At 41.6% G+C, this 19,065-nt stretch overlaps 1 protein-coding gene across 2 annotated transcripts; it reads right to left on the bottom strand.

The window, feature by feature from the left end:
- Positions 1–4,296: 4,296 nt before the first annotated feature.
- On the bottom strand, positions 4,297–12,262 carry LOC119302942 (cation-chloride cotransporter 1-like). 2 transcript variants are annotated; one of them, XM_037580001.1, is made up of 14 exons: positions 12,136–12,262; positions 11,778–11,971; positions 10,863–11,012; positions 10,611–10,689; positions 10,173–10,264; positions 9,735–9,849; positions 9,385–9,485; positions 8,851–8,912; positions 8,342–8,590; positions 8,144–8,258; positions 7,059–7,253; positions 6,321–6,721; positions 5,870–6,031; positions 4,297–5,784 (listed from the first exon to the last, which is right to left on the bottom strand). In XM_037580001.1, exons 2-14 carry the CDS (start codon positions 11,960–11,962, stop codon positions 4,685–4,687), a joined length of 3,006 nt encoding a protein of 1,001 aa, XP_037435898.1. In that variant the 5' UTR covers positions 11,963–11,971; positions 12,136–12,262; the 3' UTR covers positions 4,297–4,684. The 2 variants fall into 2 exon arrangements, with proteins under 2 accessions (XP_037435898.1, XP_037435899.1); XM_037580002.1 differs by lacking the exon at positions 12,136–12,262 and having other exon boundaries at positions 10,611–10,681; positions 11,778–11,917.
- Between the last annotated feature and the right edge of the window lie 6,803 nt (positions 12,263–19,065).

Below are 19,065 nucleotides of genomic sequence, written 5' to 3'. Positions count from 1 at the left end.
CTGTTGAATGTGTTGTATATGCATTTGTGTATGTACAAAATATTTTTGATTTTTTTTGCACTGTGGAAATATTGTTTTTCTCAAAAGTCCATCAAAAGACATTTTAACCTTCTCACAGACTAGGCTCAAAGATGGTTTGTTGCAAAAGAACAAAGTTTGGTAATACAAAAAATTATACAACAGGTGGCACAATAATACATTAATTTTTTTCCCGGGAGAATAATACATTAACCTAACAAACTGTGCGAGACCAATTCTTGTTCAGAGCCCCAACTGTGCAGAAACTTCTAACGGTCATATAAAAACAGTTTAATCCTAGTTTAGGTAAATGGCCCTGACAAGCAGATGGTGCTAACAGACAATATACTAGTATTATTTTATGGATAAAATCTAAGAACACATATAAGTCTACCTAATGAAATTATAAGGTGACAGTATAGAGTTTAAGATAATTGGTGACCAGAAAAACATTTGATAATATTGAGAGTTATAAAATATCTGGACGAGCGTCACAATAATAAATTACTCTAAAGCAGTGTGTACGAGATTAATAGGTGTTTAGTGGACTTAATAGACTGTTAATAGTATCATACTCTCTGTGCATTACACTGACTAACAAATTGGTCTTAATGGCGGATTATTATTCTATGTGCTCTCGTGAGGGGTCAATTGGGCACAAGGTCACGTCACATCAAACTGTTCTGGGTGGCAGAGGGTAAATTGAAATGGTGCACGATGTGTTCCAGCAGCTAGATTCTTTGTCAATAAAGTTAGCTACCTATAGCTGCCGGGATACAGGCTTTGACGAGGCTCTTGGGGGGGACAGAACGCGTAAATACCGGGAGGGATCTGATCAGTTAGGATAACGGACGGGCAGGATATGGTCCGCAGAGTGCTCGTCCACCGTAAGGCATTTTCGATCGGGAATGTTCCTTCTACGAGTATAAGCTATGGGACACATTCTGTTATCTTCATTTGCTCGTATCTAGTATGAGCTTCACACGGAGTGGTATCATTGTCTCGGAGTCAAATCCACATAGTGGTGCAAACTGTGCGAGCTTGTGAAGAAGACCACTTGCTCACACTTCAAATAAATCTGAATAGTCATTCACGATGCACAGCAACATGCTTGACAGTTTCTATTGGCATGCATGTAGCTCATCAGGCATCCACATAACCGCACATCCAACACGATTGGATGGCCAAGCCAAACTGACAAACCCTTGTATTTGATTGGTCTAGTCTCGGAAATTACGTTAACGGTTTGATCTCAAAAGTTACCTAAAAAGGTTGCCTCAACGTCATGCTTCGATGTTGAAAGGCATGATTTGTTCTCAGAAAATAAAAATAAAGGACTAAGAGACAGCTTAATTTACGGGTTAATTGTACTTCCCGATGCATATCAAACTAAAAAGTTTGCTTCATGTATATGTTGTCAGGAGAGAAATTTCCTGAACAATACCCATAACCAAATGATAAAGGATTGCGGTTCCCAGCAATAGGGTAGGCATAGTATCAAAAGAGTCACTCGGTACTCGGTTGGAACTTGTCTCCTAAAATGTTTATTCTGAGTTGGAAGACGTTAACAAAATAAGCTTTGGAAGCCATCACTACGAGCTTGTCACGAAAATGGAATGATACTCCATATCGGTCCCAAGTCATACAGCTCAGAAGCCCATCGGTTCAGAACTTAGCTTCACAAAACCAGTCTACAGATTTAGCAACCATTTCACACAAGTACAGTGCAGCTTCGTGTGTAGTCTACAGATTTGCCAAAGAAAAGGGTGTAGTTTTATCGTAATTTTCAAGTTCAGAGGAAGGGTATTTCGACTGTGACGTACGCAAGCTTCTATTCCCTGTCGGTTTTAATCTCTCAAGTCGACTTCCGTTCAAACATTCCACTATTCATTGCAGATAATATGTAGAGTAAGGATGATTTGCAAATCATGAAATTGCAGGACCTAATATCAAAGGAAAATAAGAGAACGAAGAATTTAAGAATATAATCATTGAGAGTTGGTAGGTGTTGCTAACGAAACCGAGTGCCACTCTGGTAAGCAATATCAACAATCCCACGTGCCACTCTGGTAAGCAATATCAACACTCCCATCGTGCCACTTAATCGAATAGTAGAACAACATCTCATCTCAAGACAATGGCTAAGCCTGGACGCCTAGTCCAGTAACAACCGTAAGGAGACATTCATGCCGGGATCATATCACCATACGACAGTAAATACGCAAAGTAACAAGACAGGAAATTTCACGCAAACAAAATTTCTTATACTCTGCTTTTCTAATACTGGTAGCATCTTGCCGTAATTGATCATTGTCCATTATTTCGGTCCTAACTGATTAGTGCCTTTCGTTCACAGCTCCAGCTGACCTTAATAGCTTGACAATTTTTTTTTGTGTAAATTCAATTGTATATTGCAATATTGTTTATCAATAAATTTTATTTGACGTAGGTTTCTCCCCTGTGGTTGAGCATTCCAAATAAAATTAGAATTTCCTCTAGATTTGGGAGGATGTATATGTAATTATTTGGGTGTTTGTCCATATGGCAAACACTAGTCAGAAATGCTCGATTTGTATGGTACCATCAACGTAAGCATGTTCTTCTACTCTGCTGTGCTGCATACTACAATATCAATCAACACTTAGCACACATGTTTCTCCGTATATAAGTCATCCCTGGGGCGTACACGCACCACATGTATGTACCATAAAGAATTAATGCTAATGCTCACTGGTTAAGTTCTCTTGATATATATCCTACACACTTTCTCTTTTCAAAGTCATGAACAGTCCAATTCTCATTCCACAACATCCAGACCACCAAGAGTCTACACCGGCATAGCTACGATTGTAAGGTACTCCCTCCGTCCGAAAATACTTGTCATCAAAATGGATAAAAAAGGATGTATCTAAAACTAATATACATCTAGATACATCCCCTTTTATTTATTTTAATGACAAGTATTTCCGGACGGAGGGAGTATCGGGACTGTTCTTGCTGCCAGAATAACCAGTGGGACACATTGTGTTATCTTCATTTGCTCACATCTAGGATGAGCTTCACACGGAGCGGTATCATTGTCTCGGAATCAAATCCATACAGTGGTGCAAAATGTGTGAGCCTGCGAAGTAAACTGCTTGCTCACACTTCAAACAAATGTGAATAGTCATTCACAATGCACAGCAACGGACTCAACTCGTCTCCTAGCATGTTTACTAGTTGAAAGTCGCTAACAAAATAAGTAAAATGAGTCGTTAAGCTCAATTAACTCACTTCATTTCAGAGTCGCATCACCGCTACGATTTTTTAGCTGTGTTGAAACAAATGTTGTGCCAATGGCCTCTCCCGTAATGACTGAACCTGTTGGGTGACTCATGAGAAACAGGGGCCATCCAGGAGGACTCTGCTACTTGGCAGACCACAGCAACAAACGACTCTGCTGCTTTGGAAGCCACCACAGCGAACCTGTCACGAAAATGGAATGATGGTCCACGTCGGTCCCAAGTCATGATCTGCTGGTGATAATTCTCCATCAGTTCGGCAGAGTAGCCCATCGGTTCAGAACTTGGCTTCACAAAACCAATCTACACATTTTGCAACCATTTCACACATGTACAGTGCAGCTTCGTGGGTAGTTTGACAAAGGAAATGGTGTGATTTTATCATAGTTTTTTCAAGTTCAGAGGAAGGGTATTTCTAGTGTGGCATTTGCAAGCTTCTATTCTCCGCCGGTTTTGGAGCTTGAGAATTGACTTCCGTTCAAACATTCCACCACTCATTGCAGATAATATGTAGAGTAAGGATAAACTGCTAGAGTGGTCGTATTTAACGTTTGCAAATCGCCAAATTGCACGACCAAATATAAAAAGATAATAACAGAATGAGGAATATAAGAATATATAATCATCAAGTTGGTACTCGGTAGGCGTTGCTAACAAAACCAAGCATCACTCGGATAACTCTCATCATGCCACTTAATCAAATAGTAGAACATATCATCTCAACATAATGGTGAAGCCTAGCCACCTAGACAAGTAACAGCCGTAAAGAGATATTCATGCTGGGGTCATGTCACCTTACCATAGTAAATATGACAGGAAAATTTCACACCAACAAAATTTATTATACTCTGGATTTGACAGAAGAACTCTCAGTAGTGACAACAACAGCAGTGCAATGCATAATAAAGACTTCGTAGTATGTCAACACAAGTCCAGTAAAACATCATATCAGCTGATGTTCCCAAGATATGTATCGGCATCGGGCATTACCAGAATATTCTCTAATTATAGCATTGGTATTGCTCCCTTTCAACAACAGTTGCACAGTATCTCAGATCGTGTACAGATAATGGAAAATAACACAAACAGGATCACTATCGCTACTATTCCAGTGAAAAATAGGAGGCATTGTGTTTCTATAAAACTATCAAGGTATGGAGAACAGGGCTACAAAATTTGTAATGTCCCAATATTCATCTCTTTTGTGTCCAGTAAAAGAATGAATATACTAATGTTTGTGTACCTAATATTGCAATAACCACCCAGTGTATCTCATAAGATAGCTGTCAATGAGAGGCCTTCCAACTGCAGTTGTGGTGAATTCTGCAAATCTGTGCATCCATTCTGCTAGGATGGCACAAGAGCTCAGACTCTATTATATTTGATCAAGTAAAAAATGTGACAACATCTCTTCTGTATCCCCTAACTATCAACATGCGTGGGACGTTCTCTACAAGCAGATCCATGTACTCCATGTAGAAGTAAGCAGGATGATTCAGTGGTGGCGGAGGGAGGCTCACTAGCACCACAGCTGCCATCCTGGAGTGCCTCAGTATTGTGGAGTTCAACTTAAACATTGTGTAGAGGAATTTATCGACCTTTTCTTCATTCACAACAGCTTGCTTCCCATCCACCATCTGCGGCCGTCCTTCTCTTTCTGTGGTTTCCTTCATCTCGGAAAGGTATGCACTGACCCTTTGCTGTGCACTTGTGTAGGCCTCTTGGGAATCATCTGGCTGAGCACCACTGCTACTGCTCTCCACGTGAGATTCCCATGACTTCATAGTCACGACAATGACCTCGGCATGCATCCTAAGATCGTACAAGAACTTTTTGACATCAGTCTTTAGCTCTGCAGCATCAGTGTCCTCTTCAGCTATGCAGAAGACTTGGATCTTGCAGCTTTCAAAGGTCGCTTTTGTGAGCAGGAGCTGAGACAGAAGAAGCATCAATCCTCCATCTCTCACAATCCAATACAGGTCAATAGTCCCATACTGTCTCTGGAACTCATTAGGCCACTCATCAAGACCCTTCACGATAACCACTGCCTTGTTAGCAATGATGCAATCGTTTATTATACTCACAAATGTTGATGGTATCTCTGTCAGATTCTCACGGCGCCAAATCTCAGGGTACCGCACCACAACAATATTTGGCTTCAAGTTCCCTAGGCCCATCGTCTGAACAATGCTGCGGAAGCCCTCAGACATCGAAGGTGCTACGATTATCTCCGCAACACCCTCACATTGTTTGTACTCAATGTAGGCCTCCAGCTGCTGACAGGCAGTCTTAGCGTCCTCAGCCAGTTCATGATAATCACCGTCAATTGTTGAGACAAATATTGACATACCACGGCCCTTCTTCTTCATACAATTAGCAAAATCGGCAAGTTTTGGATGACAAGGGACATTTTCTGGAAGTTTACCCCACGGACGGCATAATATCAGAGGAATGGGGTACCAATTCTTAGGATGAACTTGGTTTGCTGTGAGAAGAAGAGTGAGTGAGTGTTAGAATAATGTGTAAATAGATTATGAATAACTATTTCTTTGCCATGCAGAAAGTCATACCTCCTAGCGATCTGAGACTTCGCAATGCCAACTGAAAATACGCACTCTTGAACCCATCTCCCCAGTCTCCAGCCTTCCCTTTTAGACTCACATAGTAATAGATGAGGCTTGCAAGGGCAAGGGAGATAACAGTGAAAGACCAGGAGATCAAAAACATGATAACTGAAATTTGAGAGGAAGATCCACTTAGTGAAAAGCACGACCATAAATACAATGTGAGGATGCATTTTAACTAACTGTGGGCCACAAGAAATATGAGGTAAACAATACATCATTACAGATTAGGAGAAGCTGGTTGGATTAAAAATCATACATGTGAACAGAATTCTTCAATCAAAATTCAAAATAATTCCTAAGTTACATATATTAATGTTCAGAAAAAGTGCTACAGGCAGCTCAGGAGTAATGTAATGGATGAAAAAATAAAATGATAAAGAGGCAAACAGCGTACCAACACAAAGCAATGCACCAACAAGTGAAAGACTCCAGTGGTGATATTTCCATCGAGGGCGCCAACTAGGAGCATCAAGTAAGTCAAGCAGAAAGCATGACAGGTTCACACCAGCATAGCACAACAGAAAAAACATAGTGATAGTTGGTGTAATTAAATCCAAGTTCCCAATAATCACACATCCAATACAGATTAATGCTGTGAATAAAGTAGCTGCGTGAGGTTCGACTCCTTCAGAAACCTTAAAGTAATTAAGGACTGGAAGGATGTCGTCATTTGCTATTGCTGCTAGTAACCTTGGAGCCCCTGTCAAGCACTGTAGCGCTGCACCTAAAGTGGACAGGATAATACCAATGTAAATCACTACTGGTGCAGGCCATGCCACTGTAGCAGTAAGAAGCCTGCAAGTAAAGGATATTTATGAGCTAACCACACAACAACTCAGTAATGTAGCAGCTTATGGGACTAACACGGAAGTGTAAACTACAGCCATGCTATCAGAACATAGTTTTTCGATCAAAGAATACAGAAACAAAAATAGATTAAAGAAATATGTGCATTATATAACTGTCAGAAGAATAGCTGTGGCAGTGAGAACTGATAGAGCAAATAAGCATGCCCTGACGACATCATAAACGCAGAACTGAAGCATACAAAATATTCTAAACCCTAGAGAACACACTATCTACAATTCTGAAGTGGGAGCAGTGATAACTTGCAGCATTGAGAAACATGTACCTATCAGTTAGAAGCTCTTCTCTTGTGGACAAAGCTCCAAACAGCAGCACAGATAACAAGTACATAACAGTTGTTGTAAGAGTTGCAGATAATGTTCCAATTGGTATTGAACGCTGTGTATCTTTCAGTGAAGCAGATCGGTTTGAACCAGCCATAATTCCAGTGACTGCTGGGAAAAAGAGACCTACCAAAGCGCTGAAAAATACACAAAAAAATGTGTTGGCAAATTGCATTTGCACAGACAAAGAATTAACAAATTATCTTGCAGGTCCAAAAACTTCTTTGCTTCCAATAATAGAGTTTGACTCATCATCAGCCTTCAACGTCACTAGGCCCTTATAAGCCTGTATAGTCCTTAAACTCGTCGGCCTTAGTCAAATAGTACCAAGAGCTGTGAGTTGACGGAAGTTGCTGATGTGGAGGTAGGCAGGTTGATTTCATTGTTTCATCAAAGATAGGAGGGGATATTGCAGACCTTTCTCTGGCTAGAGACTATCCCATCAAATAGATTGGAAATTTGCTGCTTGGGTCTGCCTGAACTAGGGCCAATGTTTACAGTCCCTGCTATGTAAGCAAGTGTTTACCATGTGACCCTAGTTGACACCAAGTAATTCGGTCAGTTTGACCAACTTGACTCCAATAAAGCTATCCTAGAAGTTTAATAAGCGCCGGATCTGGCACAATAATATTTTTTAACTAAAATCTATAGATTTATATTTTATCCCATAATACAAATGTATGAATTTTTTTTTTACAGGACCTGGTGCAAATTGCAACAATATTGCGCCAGACCTAATGCAAAGTGGAAACTCTTGCAAAACCTGATGCAAAGTGCAATTTACTCTATAAGCTTCATGAAACATTGCAATTCTCTCTAATAGAATGAAGATGCATGTGAGCAAACTCACCCCTCAGTATTGACTCTATTAACATATAATGGGAGTGGGATGATATTGCCATGATTGGTCAAAGTTCATGGGGTCAAGTAAAAATTATATAGGATGACGAGAATATGATTGAGATTCAACATAAATACATATTTATTAGATAATTTTTCAAGTTTTTTAGAGATGTTATAAGCTTACTTGAAATCCCAATATATAGAACCATTTGGATCAGGAACTCCAGCGTTGTTTGTACGTTGATATTCTGAACCCCAGTTGTCTCTGAGTGAGGTTAGACGCAACCCAGTGATCCCCTCTAAGTAGGAAAGCCAGCATTACAATTGAATGCAGAAATGCATAATGAATGATTATCCTACATATAAGCCACATGGTACTTACTTGGAGCATTGTGTCTCGGTGCAATGAAGACACCAAGATATATGCACAGCAGTGAAAAGAGTACTGGTATTAAAAAGGCAGGTGCAACCTTGTTGATGATTTTGACACCACCAAATACAATAAAACAGAGCAGTATGGTCACAATAACACCATATACTTGAAGGTCATGCAAGCTGGGCGTCGATATAGTCGCCGTACCAGCTGTTGCTGTACCGTTTATTAATGTATTGTTGACCACTGTAACACTCTCTGCATTATTATAAAGCTATAAGTTAGTCAAATAAAAATCACAAGTGGAAAATAATAGCTCTGCTTCCTTTTCACTATTTCTCACGGAATATAAACCCAAGTTAGCACTGCAAATAAAATTCAATGCAGGCATCTCTATGCCCTAACAAAAGTTTGAAGTACAAGGTCTACACTTATGTCATTTGGAAATAATTCAACATTTCTACTCGACAATCGCAAATACAAACGAAACTTAATGACTAGTATCACTTGTGACTTACCTTGAAACAATCCTGCAGAAGGAACGGCATCCAAAAAGGTTTCTACAGCACCCAAAACATACCTGAATTGACAGGCAAGTTAGCATGAATATATGTCAAACTAACAAGTACTAACAAATTAAATATAGGATCATCTAAAATTCCAATGGGCCAAAAAGCTAAAAGTTTATATGACAAATTCAGCTGTGTTCTATGATTATTACCAATCCAAACATTTTTCTTTCAACCATATTAGTTTAAGTGTACATTATTATACAAAACCAACCTTTGGAACTTCTGCAAACCAACCATTCATTGGTAGCAGGCAAGGCCAACAAGCATCAAAATATAGCACAAAACCCTTAAATTTCACCACTACACATTCTACTATAAATCATCTCACTAATCACATACTAACATGAAGAACTCATATGATGCCAGCTTCCAAGCAGCTTATGCAGAAATATCATCAGAACTTTGTACACAAATAAACAAAAGATAAATGGAATTTGGAAGGAGAGCTACAAGTAGTTGGCATTTGCAGTGTATACTCACATGGATCCAGCAACCGCGTTTCCAAGAAAGAAACACAATCCAATACTAACTCCAACTTCAGGACCAAGCGCACGGCCAATGAGATAATATGGTCCACCACCCTATGGATCATACAAAATGTGTATCAGCTAATTTATAAATTTAAGTTTGGCGAGAGATAGTAGCATCACACATCAAGCAAGCTCTGGAAGTATTCCGAGCAATAAAGACTGACCATACAAATGGAATTTGACCATATCAGGAACTAGGTTCCACAGACCGCAAATGAAGACAATAAACCAGCAAAGCTAACACATATCAGGTATGAACCCTATTACGCGAACTCATCACCAGTAGAATGGTCAGCATACCTTCATAGCCCCATTTGTTGCAATGGCACTTAATGATAAGCCGGTTAAAAATGTGCAAGCACCACAGAATGAGACTAAAACAAGTGATTGCCATATGCCTGCCATACCTACAATCCTATAAAAAAGAAAAAAAAATGATAGTCAGTGTTGAATAACCAAAAATCAATTTTTTTAGCTGAAAAGGGGACACAGGAATCACATTAATTGAAATACCACTTCCAACAAGGCTACAAAGGTGTCCAAGGTACCAAAGGCATTAATACTCCCAACTTGGTTACTTTTACTTGGTTTTAGCATGGGAAAAGCTCATGCCAAACAATGATAACAACACTACGGTGACCAGCATGGCAACATAGAAATTTTATTTTGCATAACCAAATAGGAACTAAATGTTCATGTGCAGTAACAAAAACAAGTGCACATAATACCAATACTTACCAGGTAAAACGGATATAATAAATGATTCCCAAGATATTCTGCAAGCATGGAACAAAGACACCCATCATTGTACCAAACTTAGGTCCAGTTTCCTGCGAACCAAATGAAAGCAACGGAGTAAGTAATACAGTTTTCATAAATATCCATATATCCAAATGACGTAAACCAAATAAACAGAAACATAGAGGTCAATGAAAATCAATGGAACACTGAATGACTTTTGGAGAGCACGAATGAAAACTCAAATGTACAAATCAGCAACTTAAAGTTGACTACATATATTTAGGGATGTAGCAAATCGTCAAAACCCAAGTACTACTCTTTCCTGTTAACTAAGTCCAAATATACCAACTCCTAGTTATTCATGATTAACTAGGAGAAGTGTGACGAAGTATTAAACAGATGGCACTCGTCGCAAATGTTGGAACTGGGGACAACCTTTGGACGTCCAATGGTGATTGCTACATCCTCTCCCTCCCTAGGACTCGAAGGGGCTTGGGTCTGTTCTCCTGTCATGCTGTTCAGATTCAGCCAGATGCTTATGTCATAAAGTAAAACCAATGGTTCAAACTATTTATTTGGGTAGCACATGCTTAATATATTAGTCAAATACTATGTGTCCTTAACAAAAGGAGATTGATCTCAAGTTTTTAAGGCGGCCTAATAAAATTACAAAAAGATGGATTGTACCTCTTGAGTCCCAAAATATTAACAAGTGAATCAAACCCAAAAAGCTCCAGCTTTGAATCCCCTTGAGATCCACTCGATGTAGCATGATCACTAGAACCTTCTTGCATGCTTGGATCAATAGTTAGATTAGCACCACCAGGCCTAAGGTTCCTATGACATACATAAGAGTAAGTGTGAGTTCATAAATTTGCTTCTAGAGAGTTTTTGTTATCTAAATCATCTTACTAATTATAATGACCATGGAAAGAAACACATGGAACGAAATCTGCAGAAATTATGCCTAATAATCTGATATGGAGTATGCAACCAGAAATAGCAAATGGAGCAGGGAAGCCAGTAGGTACAACAAAAAGATATATGTTCGTGCGAAAATAAGTAAGCTCGACATCAAATATCGATATATGAGTACACACAAAACATCGATATATGAGTACACATAAAACATCGTATGGCAAAAGAAATATCTACTAGAGTCATTCAAAATTACTCAACCCCAAAGAGATAACAATATCAACACCAATTTCAGAAGTCAAAGAGATGGCATCACCAAATTGATTGAAGATATTCTACAAACAAACATGACTCATGCGAATTTCACACTCTTGCTCTTAATGCCCTGAGCACTAAATGAAAGAAGCAACTCCAAAAGGCAGCCCACAGACAGCATGTAGTTAAAGAAATCAACCTCACATGCATTTGCACTGCTTCTCGTCAGTTCCTACACACCTACACTATCATCCGAATCCAACAGTTCAGTTGAACACCCCATTCTGCTAAATAACAAACTCACGGTCAAGACAATGCAAGCACGAATTCGCAGCAGTTTAACATTTGCTAAATCCGAGACACTTATATTGGTCGTGTATCAAACAAAAATGCCATAAAAATGAGACGAAGTATGTATGGCAGCACCACCTAGGCGGCTGGGGCGTCACGGCGTCGTGGCCGGTGACGGAGGTGGAGCCGCCGGGGCCGGGCTCCATGGAGGTCATCTGGATGACGGCGCTGTCGTCGGAGCCCACGGGCCGGTACCTGCGCCCAACCGGCGGCGCCGGCATCGGCAGCCCCTCCTCCGCGGCCTCGATCTCCCCGTTCTCCATCGCGGCTCGCTGCATCACACATAAAACGGGTGGCGCCGTGAGATCCAGGATCCAGAGCACCCGCCGAAGCGCTCCTGGTGGCCATGGATCTGAATCCGAGGCCGGCAGAGCGCGGGGGGCAAGCAGGGGCTGCTCGGGCGGCGGCCGGGCGCGGTGGGCGGAAGCTTACTCACCAGGCTCGGCGGGGAGCGGGGGGCGGTCGCTGCGGCGATGAGAGAGCGGCCGGTCGCTCGCCGGCGACGAACGAGGCGGGGGGAACTGATGGGGTAGGTGGGCACCCTGGAAAGCAGCCGTCTTTGAGTTGAGGACACGGCAGTTGACGCTGGCAAGGAGAGGGATTGCTCCCCCACGAAGGTCCCTGCCTTGCGCGTTGACTTTTGACTTTTTTTAAGATAACTTTCAATCTAATTTTGCTATTAAAAATTACAACTGCTCAAAAATGCCATAGTTTCATGTGTTGTTTTGTACGAGTATTAAATGTTGGAACAAACAAAAGTTCAAAAAAAAGTATTGAAACAAACAAGGTAAAAAAGTTGGTAAGGCAAGTGCACATGGCATAGTTATGAGAGGAAACAAAAAGGACTTCAAGCTAAGCTAAGCAGGAGATGATAAACATGGCATGGTTCTTTACAGCTTTATAAACCGCCCACACCCCTAGGCACCACATAACGGAACCATGTCTCAGTACTAGTGACCATGCACTCTTGATAGTACAGGCCTAATCAGCTACTCGGTATTCCTGGCTCATCCACGGTGCGTTTAGAATACACTAGGATCGTGAGGTATTGGGAATCTATAAGCTATGCTTTTGATGTGACGGCGGCCCGATCTTTCGATAAGAGTGGGGATAACTATCGATTTGGTGGATTTTGACCTTGACGATCCGGCTATACCGTACCCGACGATACGCCCCGACAATCGCTAAACCAATCTCCGATGGTTATTGACCTTGCCGTAGACACGATCAACCTGAACAACGAGGTTCGAGTTCCTGCAAGCAACCGAAGAACAGGCAAGAACAAAGGTGAATTGCAACTGAAATTGCGGATGAAAAATTAAGCACATCAACTAGATCAAAATTTGGGGTTCCATTGTGGATCTGACAAGGCGGTAGTCCTACACGTCTCGTAGATGCGAATTGTAGCGAAAGCTAGACAATACAATAAAACCCGAGTCTAAACCTAGATGAACGCTAACTATTTATTAAGTCCGTACGGCCGCCGCCTAGGAGCTACGCGTTGACGTGTCCAACACCGCTAAGATTTGAAGGAAAAAATAATCATCATCAGGCCGGCCCACATGTAGATAGAATATTGTATGGTTTCCTTCCTTATTTGATGAGGTGGGCTTGTGTGTACGTGGCTTCCTCCTTCTCTCCTTTTGCATGTACGTAGCATGGAGCATAGATGGTTCGATTGGTTCTTGCATGCAATAGTGCTTCTGCTGGTGTAGTCAACGTGCAACATTTTCCATCTCCTGGCTTTATATTACTTTCTCTCGTCAGATCTTCAACACCTTCGTTTCTGAGTACAAGTAAATCGGAACATGAGCGTAATATCATATTCTCGTCAGCTAAATCATATGTATAAATGAGCGATAGTACCTGGCCATTTATCTATCTCATACAGGCTCTAGTCATAGGTCCCGACGGAATTGATGAAGGAGCCGCGGCGGGTTTAACGGCAGAAGAGATGTCCTCATCAGCTTTCAGCCATGACCTATGTGAATCAACATGGATGCATTGCCAGGTGACAATTTTATGGTGAAGTATGTCCAGGACATGGTGACTACAGGGTTGGTATTGGCAATCTCATCCAACCCTTCCCACTTTTGTATACATCGTGGTTTACCAGTCCAAGGGGGGGTATTTTTGTCTGAAGCGTAAACACAAATATACTCTATTTAGCATACAAGTGTAGCTATATTGATTGTATTAGCAAATATTGATATTGTGACTTGTGTGGCAATCATCATTTTCGGATACATGGCATGGTATTCTAATGGGCTTGTGATATGTATGGTGGCGACTGGTCTAGCTTGTCTATCTGGTTCATCTGTAAAAAAAATACTATTCAATTAGTTTGTGGGCGGCTATTGGGGTACCAATAATATGGCTCGAAGCTTGACAGCTTGCTACGCAGGGTCCCTCGTCATCTGTATGGACAAGTTCTAGTTAGTGTTATATGAACTTGCTGTTGGCACGTTTCACCGACGGATTGAAAATCAATCTAGGAACTACACCATCTAGATGTACAAGTTTGCCTCGCACTATGACCTGATATATGTAAATATATGTTCTAACACAATGCTCCCATTATCATTATATGTCTTTTTGTCTAGTTTAGTTCATCCGTTTTGCAAGCTAATCTCTACTATTAATCTCTACTATTAAAGAAGGATCAAACGTCGTGATGGTCCAACCTCGTTCGACCCTCACCTCCCTTCTTACGACAACCATCGTGCTACCAACCTCCACCCCACCTGGTCAGCTCCATGCGAAGGAAACAATGCAATCCGCACGACACACGACGGTTTGACCTGGCTCCCATGCTCCCCAACGATAGAAGAAGGAAAAAACATCCACGAGCGCACACGTCTCACGCCCCATCTCCCACAAACCCCCCTCTCTCTCCCGAGAAACTTGCCGCCGCCGTCCAACCTGAATCAGCCGCTCTCCCTCGTGCTCCTGGCCGCCGACGCCCTCAAGCCGTGGCACAAGGCGGTGCTGCCTCCGACTCTCGCACCTACCTCCTGACCGGTGCTTGCTGGAAATCACGTCTTCCAAGCCCAAGATGAAGGCCAGTCCCGAATCCCTCTTCGGCTCCTCGTCGCCATCCGGCAGCGAAGGGTCTCTCTCTCCCATCGCAGTCAGTCGCGGCTTCCTCTAGCCCTCCTCACTGGTGACGCCAAGACCGGATCCACGCCGTGGGAGGTGTCCACCGTCGGCAACCTGAGGAGCCTCGCCTCCTCGAGCCTCAACTCGCTCAAGCGTAGCCTCGACGCGCTCCACGGCCACTCCGCCCGTGACCTCGAGGCCTCCCACTTCCGAATCTGCAAGCGCATCAAGGTGACCTCTCTGATCCCATTCCTTTGGCAATCCTTAGCGCATCGATCGATCTTGAGATGTGCCTAGATGTGATGTGATGGATCGCCTTCGGTGTCTATTGATGTTGTTCACCTAAGATGCAGATGCAGAGCTCCCTGGAGCTGGCGGAGAAGGAGCATAGGAAGATGTTCGAGAAGATCACCGAGCGTGCTGAGGAGATGAAAGTACACTTATTCAATTCCATGTTTGATCCAGTGTTGGTCGTGAGTGCTACAGTTTATCTGAAAACAATTCCTGTCTGTGAAATTACAAGAAGTTGATGACAGGTGCAGAGCTCCCTGCAGCTGGCGGAGAAGGAGCATAGGAAGATGTTCGAGAAGATCGCCGAGCATGCTGAGGAGATGAAGGTACACTCATTCGATTCCATGATTGATCAAGTGTTGGTTGTGAGTGCTACAGTTTATCTGGAAATAATTCCTGTCTGTGAAATTACAAGAAGTTGATGACAGAGGTGCAGTTGTCTTCATCTCGAGGTACTGCAGCGAGCAAACACAGACATCTTCGAACTTTAGTTCAATTATTTACTAACTTGGTTGGCACCGATCAGTTTGCAAGGTGACCTTACCTGAGATGGCAAAGTCCGTAGCCAGAGTTATTGATGGCTTGCGCAGTCGCTACAACATCCCACCTACGCGAGTTTAGCATAGCTCTCTTAGTTGGTAATCACTTCTCCTGTCATCAACTTGACATATGAGTTGCTCATGTTCAGTAAATTTTCATGAACGTATGAGTGTTTGTCCATAAAAATTGGCAGGTGTAGTATGTATCTACCAGGGATAGTAATTATTCTTGGTTACAGGATACCAAAGTGTTGTGGTTCATTGGGTCCATCTCCTCCTTCGCCATCTACTACGGCACCTGCGTGCTCTCCGAGTCAATGCTCTCCGCCCATTCGTGCCATCTTCGTCGGTTGCTCCTGTCCTGCACAAGGTCATGCACAACATGTGCCTTGCCGGATGCCTTCGATGCCCCACTCTTGATCAGGTTTGTCATGCAGCACCTGATCGATGCACCAAACTACAAAAGGGCTCAGTGGTGGACTGATGGGGAGGATGCATCGATGCGGATTGCGGAAGGTCATTACAAAGGAATTCTAGGGGAATCGTACCAAGGATCCTGCACAATGCGAGCCTTGCTATTGTATGCCTTCGAGACATCGAGGCTACAGTAAAGATGGAGTTATTTCTTTCAGGAAGGTAACCTCTTGTTTTGGGTACTGCAGTTTTCTTGAAGCTACCTAGCTAGGTATAATGAAGATGATGGGTTCGCTTCAGCATAATTTCCGTTTCAGTTATTGAGTTCTTTGAAGGCTACAACAATTATAATATGAACCAGTTGTGAATCTCTCATTTGTTTTGATTAGTTCTAAGTTGTTCTGTGGCATACAATTTCAGACTGGGTGGTCTTGAAGTAACGTTACACACATTACTTCTATTAGGTGTATGCATGCTTGTGCGTGTGATTACAATGGAAGTGCACATACATGAATTTTTTAGTGGTCCCCACTAACTGAAAGCATATTGTTGGAGTAAAAGCTCTCCACTACAGTTCCATCCATAAGAAAATAACAAACATGCGAATATTCAAGAACTTATGGTGTCATTCCTTGCTACTGATCAGAAAAAAATCTCACAATTATAGAGTATTTTCAAGCATACCAAATTATATGGTTGTGTACATTGAGACCACATAAACCATATATGATGGATTTTTTGCCATAGTGTTAAGAAATAGCATCACAGTTAGAAACTATTATGAAGCATACCAAATTATATAAGTTTGCCGGCATCTATTAGGTGTATGTTGTCCTTTCAGCAATTTAGGCATACTGTAGACACACATAGTTCGTAGGAAAAGGAACATGCTATTGCTCATCATTGTAAGTATTGTACGCAAGATAAATTTGCATCATGTAGGTAGTGAATACTCTAATCATGATCAAGTTCCCTAGGCACTTCTTGTACAAGCACCATCTGCTATGAAATCTTTAGAGTTTTTTATGACACAATTTACAAGCACCATGTGAGCGAATGAGGAATGCTAGCGCTAGCAGCTACTGCGAGCCGTAGTGGACAGCGGTAGCAGCGGTGGTCAGCCGGACAACACAATGTCGGCGGCAGGCGGATAGTGGCAAGCAGCCCTACCGGTAGCTGCTGCTGTTAGAAGAATTGACGACTAGAGCATGTTGTCTTAATTTGTTCTCTGTTCCTATAGGAGGATTCAATTCCATTAACTGTTCAAACAGAAATGATTCCATTAGGGAGCTGTCTACTTTGTGATCTACTGTCATTCTTCTCTGTCCAGACTAACAATTGGATGTAGTTCTTTACGTATTTATTAGTGCAATCTTCTTGTCATTGTTTTAAAGATCGCATATGTATATGTGTGACTAGAGGTTATGACTTATAAGTGTTTCCGTTGATTCGGGAAATGCAAGTAAGGTGTACGTGTTAGTTTCCAGTGTTCATTGTAATTTCCTTGTCTTGGACGTAATTTATCTCAATTTAGATATGAGATATTGGACTTTGATTCTGCATTGAATTTATTAACGCTCTAGAGTCCACCCTACCTAAAAAAATCGCCCTCAGCCACTGATGTACATCACAACTCTACCTTGGAAGTATATATGAGTATGGTGTACAGTGCACACAAACGAGGACTACGGCCTATGGAATATGTGTTCCTGGACCTGCTGCCATGTCAAGTCATGAGAGATTTGATCAAAACATGTTTCAGGTATATTCACCATGAATTTTTTATTATTAATTTGATGAGATCGATTACTTCTGCTACCATTTGATTCTGTAGGAAGGATACATACAACGATTTTGCTGAGGCAATGGATCTGGAAGAGATGGGGGTACTTGTTCATGTGTCATGCTCGTTCAAGAGCCTCATTGCTCATTCCACAAAGAGGCAAATGAGAATCCTGTCTATACGAATGGAGAAGATGTAGGCTTATTCCCATAAAATCTTGTTCAGGAGCCCAGCAGCAGATAGAAAAGATGACATGGACCACGATAAAGATTTAAGAATCTTTCAGTTCAAATGTCTCTCCTGCAACCATTGTTTCTAGAGTAGATAGCTCTGATGACTTAAGGGTGTCACGGGCTAATGGTGCTGAGCCCCCAAAATGTATTGTAGTCAATGGATATTTCTGATAAAAACATTAGTTATCGAGTGATGATAGTGTTTGTCTATCGCAAACATTTAAACAGTTTAAATTGTGATTTGTATTGTTTGAGAGATTGCTAAGAAGCTCATTATATAATATCTCTATATGGTAATTGCAAGGATTGTCAAATTTGTACAGTTTAAACATCATCAGGCTAAACATGTTTAAGTTTGAGCAAGTTAATAGAAAATAATATCATCATCTACGATGCCAAATAAAATTGCACTATAAGAAGTTTGACTTAGGAAAACCTAATATAACATGTGGGGCAAGGAAATATACTTGAAAGACATGAGGTGATTGCCTCTATGGGGAAAGTAGATATTTGTCCGAGTGATGCATGCTACTCATGCTCATCAAGTACAATGATCTTTACCGAAAAATGTTTTTTTTACCGAAAAAGAGTACAATGATCTTTTGATCAATGTATGTATCTTTATATAAGTCTGTTGTTCCGTGGCAACGCAGGGGCAGTCGACTAGTATATGCTAAATAGGGGCATGTACTAGTACAAAAGACTAAAAATCTGAAAACAGACACACATAAGCCGAAGAGAGTTGATTAATGATGAACAATAAAGTAACTAATCACATTTCTTTTCATGAGTGGGGATCTCTGGCCACCGTGCGTGGTGCCACCCCCAGTGGATACGGTTGAATCTGGATCCTGTGCAGTGCTAATCAACATTGGACGTTAGGCTTGCCCTGTAACCATCTGACAAACGTGTTGGTGTGGTAGGCAAAAAGGCAGACACAGATAGCAGATAGATGTTGGGTCATTCTAGTAGGGCTATACCTAGGATGTACATTGGTGCGGTTTTTC

The sequence above is a fragment of the Triticum dicoccoides genome, chromosome 5A, assembly GCF_002162155.2.
Source record: "Triticum dicoccoides isolate Atlit2015 ecotype Zavitan chromosome 5A, WEW_v2.0, whole genome shotgun sequence".
Taxonomy (NCBI): Eukaryota; Viridiplantae; Streptophyta; class Magnoliopsida; order Poales; family Poaceae; genus Triticum; species Triticum dicoccoides.
This window is presented reverse-complemented; position numbering and strand designations above follow the sequence as displayed.

Bases quoted from the DNA above. Each gene is read 5' to 3' on its own strand.
- LOC119302942 (XM_037580001.1), bottom strand. From the start codon at position 11,962: ATGGAGAACGGGGAGATCGAGGCCGCGGAGGAGGGGCTGCCGATGCCG. The intron at 11,013-11,777 runs GTGGTGCTGCCA...TGTATGTCATAG, and splicing joins GTGACGCCCCAGCCGCCTAG to GAACCTTAGGCCTGGTGGTG. The intron at 8,259-8,341 runs GTAAGTACCATG...TTTCCTACTTAG, and splicing joins ACCGAGACACAATGCTCCAA to AGGGGATCACTGGGTTGCGT.